Here is a 4050-nt window from a genome sequence, read left to right as displayed (position 1 = left end):
TAATCAATAATATTAAAAAATTAACATATTTTATAATTTATAATTATCAATTAATTATTATTAATATTTTTAATAATATAAAATTATATTTTTTTATAATTAAATTTTAATAAAAATGCTGATATTAAGATTTTTTCATGATACTAAGATTTTTTCATAATATATGTATATAGTTAATTGACAAATATACCCATCTTGTATACAGTGCGTAGGAGCATACCTCGCTCTCACATGCCCTTCGCTAATTTACCAAAAAACCCCTATGTTTTTTGATGGCATTAATACCATACACAAATCAGAAGGGCAAGGAAGTCATTTGAGTAACATTCTGTACCTTGAACTCCACAACCACCACTACAATATGAGTTGAGCTCTAACATTGGAAGTGAGTGAGAAAGAGAACCACAAAAATGGCTCTGAATCTATGTGCTTCTTCTCCAAAGTGCAAATGGGTTTCAAGCAACCCATCAATGATGCTAGATTCTTCACCAAAGTCTTCATCTTTCTCTTCTTGTTCCAACAAAATAAAGATGGCATCTACCCTCACCTTAACTACATCAAAATCAAACATGAGAAGGAGTGTGAGGAGTACAAGGTTGTTGAGTGTGAGATGCAGCTTGGAAACTGCGGGTCCCACTGTGACCGTAGGGCAGGTGACCGAGGTCAACAAGGATACCTTCTGGCCTATTGTTAATGCTGCTGCTGATAAAACTGTGGTTCTTGACATGTACACCCAATGGTATATTTACCACTCTATACTTAATCTCTTCTAATCTAATAATCATGCATAATCAATTAATCATGTTTATTATTTATTTAATACATACTTAAGTGTTTCTAATTTAGAGATTCCTTTAGTGTGATTGTAATTTTTTATTGTTTTGTGCTAAATTTGTCATGATATGTATATTTGATAATACCTAATTTTGTGTCTACCAAATTATGATGGATTGCAAAATCAAAACCTTGCATGTTTTAATGTCACCCTATTTTACTTTACTCCTCTAATTTTCTTAGTGCCAACTGCTCTATCTACACATCATCTGTAATTGTAAAACAGATTTGCATAACAATCTTTTTATTCGTCACTATCACTTTTTGTAATGGGGGAGAATATGGATCATAGTCTTTTGTAATTTGGCACTAGTTTCATGTGACTGATAAGGGTGAATGTGAATAAATATTTGTAGGCACATAAATTTACATAAGTACTTAGACTTAAAATGTGGTGAATAAATATTTGTTTGTTGGCAGAATATGTATAGGAATCTTTGACATTGATTCTTTCTATTCTAACATTTTTGAATTGCTTCAAAGTTGGTCTTTGGCATACATTTAATCATCATATTTTAAGATGTTATGTACTTAGTAAAGGACCAAAGAGTAAGCACATAACTAATTATGCATAAGAGTGGAATGTTGATGAAGTTCCATGTGGAGATTTCAGCTGAACAGTTATTAAAAGGAAGCTGATAGTTTCTTCACTTGGCATTTGCTTACTGCCTTGAGACAGTGCTATTTGGGACCAAAACAACATTGTCTCTGGACAATTTTTAAGATAACTAGAGTTTTTGCCCGTAATAACATTACAGGAATATGAATATCTTGTAACTATGTCGGCTTTGTCCTGATATTATAGATTATGGCAGAAAAAATTTATAGAATCAAACTATTTTTATAAAAAGGTCATAGGGGACCAAAACAACGTTGTCTCTGGACAATTTATCCACTTATCCCATATAAACTAAATAAATAGATATATGTATTTGGATAACCATAGATGAGTTATTGAATTTGTGCAGGTGTGGTCCTTGCAAAGTGATGGCACCAAGGTTCCAAGAGTTATCTGAAAAGTATCTTGATGTTGTGTTTCTAAAGCTTGACTGCAACCAAGAGAACAAGGTTGGTTGGTTGTGATGTGCTATATAAACAATGCTAATTATCACATAGGCATGATTATGTTTATATCTTTTCATCACTAAGATGGTTTTATTCATTTTCTTGAGTTTAAATTTTATATACTAATATCCTAAGTGCTCTCATGTACATGAAATATTTGCATATTTTTTAATACACATTTAATGCTAGGGATGGCAATGGGCGGGTAAGGGCGGGTTTTGGCACTACTCGATCCCATCCCGCCTATGTTACTCAGAACCTGCCCACTCATGCGTAATTAGTGAAAATTTATATCCTAAACCCTATCCGGGGTCTTGTCCCTACTTGCTCCTTTCCGATATACTTTGGTCATTGTTTTTGTTTAAATTAATAAAATTTGGTTTGTAACATCAGATTATGTATACGAGTGAATGACAAAATCTGTGTATATTTGACTAAAGTTTTAATTTATAACACTATCTTTTTTATTTTTTCTCAATTGAGTCGGGGCAGAGTAGGTAATCGGGTTCGGGTGATGTTGCCATCCCTATCTATGTGTTCTACCAACATTTGGAACTGCTTTAAAAACAGTTGTGAATGCTTTTTAGAATATGCATTAGATGTCTTTTACTATGGAACACATTTGGGTATGCCTAAGGTTGTTTTTGATGCATATACTTTGCTATAATTCTAATTGTACTTGTTTGATGGCAGCCATTGGCAAAAGAGCTTGGAATTAGAGTGGTTCCAACTTTTAAAATTCTGAAGGACAACAAAGTTGTAAAAGAAGTGACTGGTGCTAAATTCGATGATTTGGTTGCTGCCATAGAGGCTGTTAGATCCAGCTAAAGGATTGAAAACTAAACTATTCTCTTATCTTCCTATGTAAAAAATAAGATAAAATAATATTATGCTTTATATATATATCATTTGTGTAAGTATTTTTCTAAGGTAATGCAATTATAATCTGAGCAAGATCAAGGAATGTTATCACGTGACGTATTATTTGATTTATTTCACATTTTCATATCCCTCCCTGTGCCTAGGGAAAAGTGCCTCACAATTAATGATTGAATTTTATCAAGAACTTGGTCAATCTTATAGTAAAAATATTAAGAACTGAAAATAAAATTTAGTGATGTATTATTGTATATCTCGCGTGAAAAAGTAAAGAGTGGTAATTAATTTTTGAGAAAATTTCACTTTCCTTTTTTCAGAGAAGTTAAAATGATATTATTTTTCTCTTTATTTATAAAATGTAAATTCTCCTTCTTTATAACTTTTCTTTATAACTTTTAAAGAAGATATTTTTTAAAAGTAATAAGGAAGGAAAATGTATATTTTATAAATAGAGAGAAAGAGAGTATTATTTTAGCATCTTTTAAGAGAGGAGAGTAAAATTTTCTCTTAATTTTTTATCCAATATTATAATTTTTAAACTTTTAAACAGAGGTCATGAACATTAAATATGTTTTTTTTTTCAAAAAAAGAAAAGAAAAACTATCTCAATCTAGAAAATTATGGGTAGAGATTTCATAGTACTAATAAATTTCCGTTAATAGTTGATTAATCTAATTTTTATATTTTGTCCATACATGTAATATACGCATGATACATAGACTATGATAAATATCCGGAGTCCCACATATGCCCAACACTATTGCTACATCATGTTATTGATTGGTAATTATTGATAACGGACAAGTCGTACAATCTGGTTTATTTCTTGTTTTATCTGATTCATATTTGTTATTATTAGATATTTTTACCTATTTTTTAGAAAAAAAAATAGAAAAGAATAAGATATTGTCAGAATATACATTCATTAAAATTATTTAATATATCTGAATATTTATTATAGAATATTATATTTTTATTATTATTCATACCCTGACTCAACGCTAAGACCCAGGTCCAAATAAAAAGGCCCAATCCAAAAGATTGAGCTTCACCCTACACCGACCTTCCTCTAAGAAGTCGGTTCTCACCACGACTTGCTCTAAAGAAGTCGGAGACGAAGATTAGCTGGCAGATAAACACTCATTCAAATAAGTAACTGCCCCCTAAAATCTCTCAACCCACTTCCAGAGCCATATCCTAACTTTTCTAAGATAAAGGGATGGTTATTCCCCCTTAAATGGTGGAACTACTCCAACGGTGGTTATTGGTTCA

At 31.2% G+C, this 4050-nt stretch overlaps 1 protein-coding gene across 1 annotated transcript; it reads left to right on the top strand.

Annotated features, from left to right (window-relative positions):
- The first annotated feature begins 362 nt into the window (after nt 1-362).
- LOC107485957 (thioredoxin F-type, chloroplastic) lies at nt 363-2892 on the top strand. Its single transcript, XM_016106498.2, has 3 exons — nt 363-739; nt 1803-1902; nt 2593-2892. The coding sequence occupies exons 1-3, from the start codon at nt 411-413 to the stop codon at nt 2725-2727; spliced, it is 564 nt and encodes a 187-aa protein (XP_015961984.1). The 5' UTR covers nt 363-410; the 3' UTR covers nt 2728-2892.
- Nucleotides 2893-4050: the final 1158 nt, after the last annotated feature.

The sequence above is a fragment of the Arachis duranensis genome, chromosome 4 (assembly GCF_000817695.3).
Source record: "Arachis duranensis cultivar V14167 chromosome 4, aradu.V14167.gnm2.J7QH, whole genome shotgun sequence".
Taxonomy (NCBI): Eukaryota; Viridiplantae; Streptophyta; class Magnoliopsida; order Fabales; family Fabaceae; genus Arachis; species Arachis duranensis.
The sequence above is the reverse complement of the archived record's forward strand: the minus strand, read 5'-3'. Positions and strand labels throughout refer to the sequence as shown.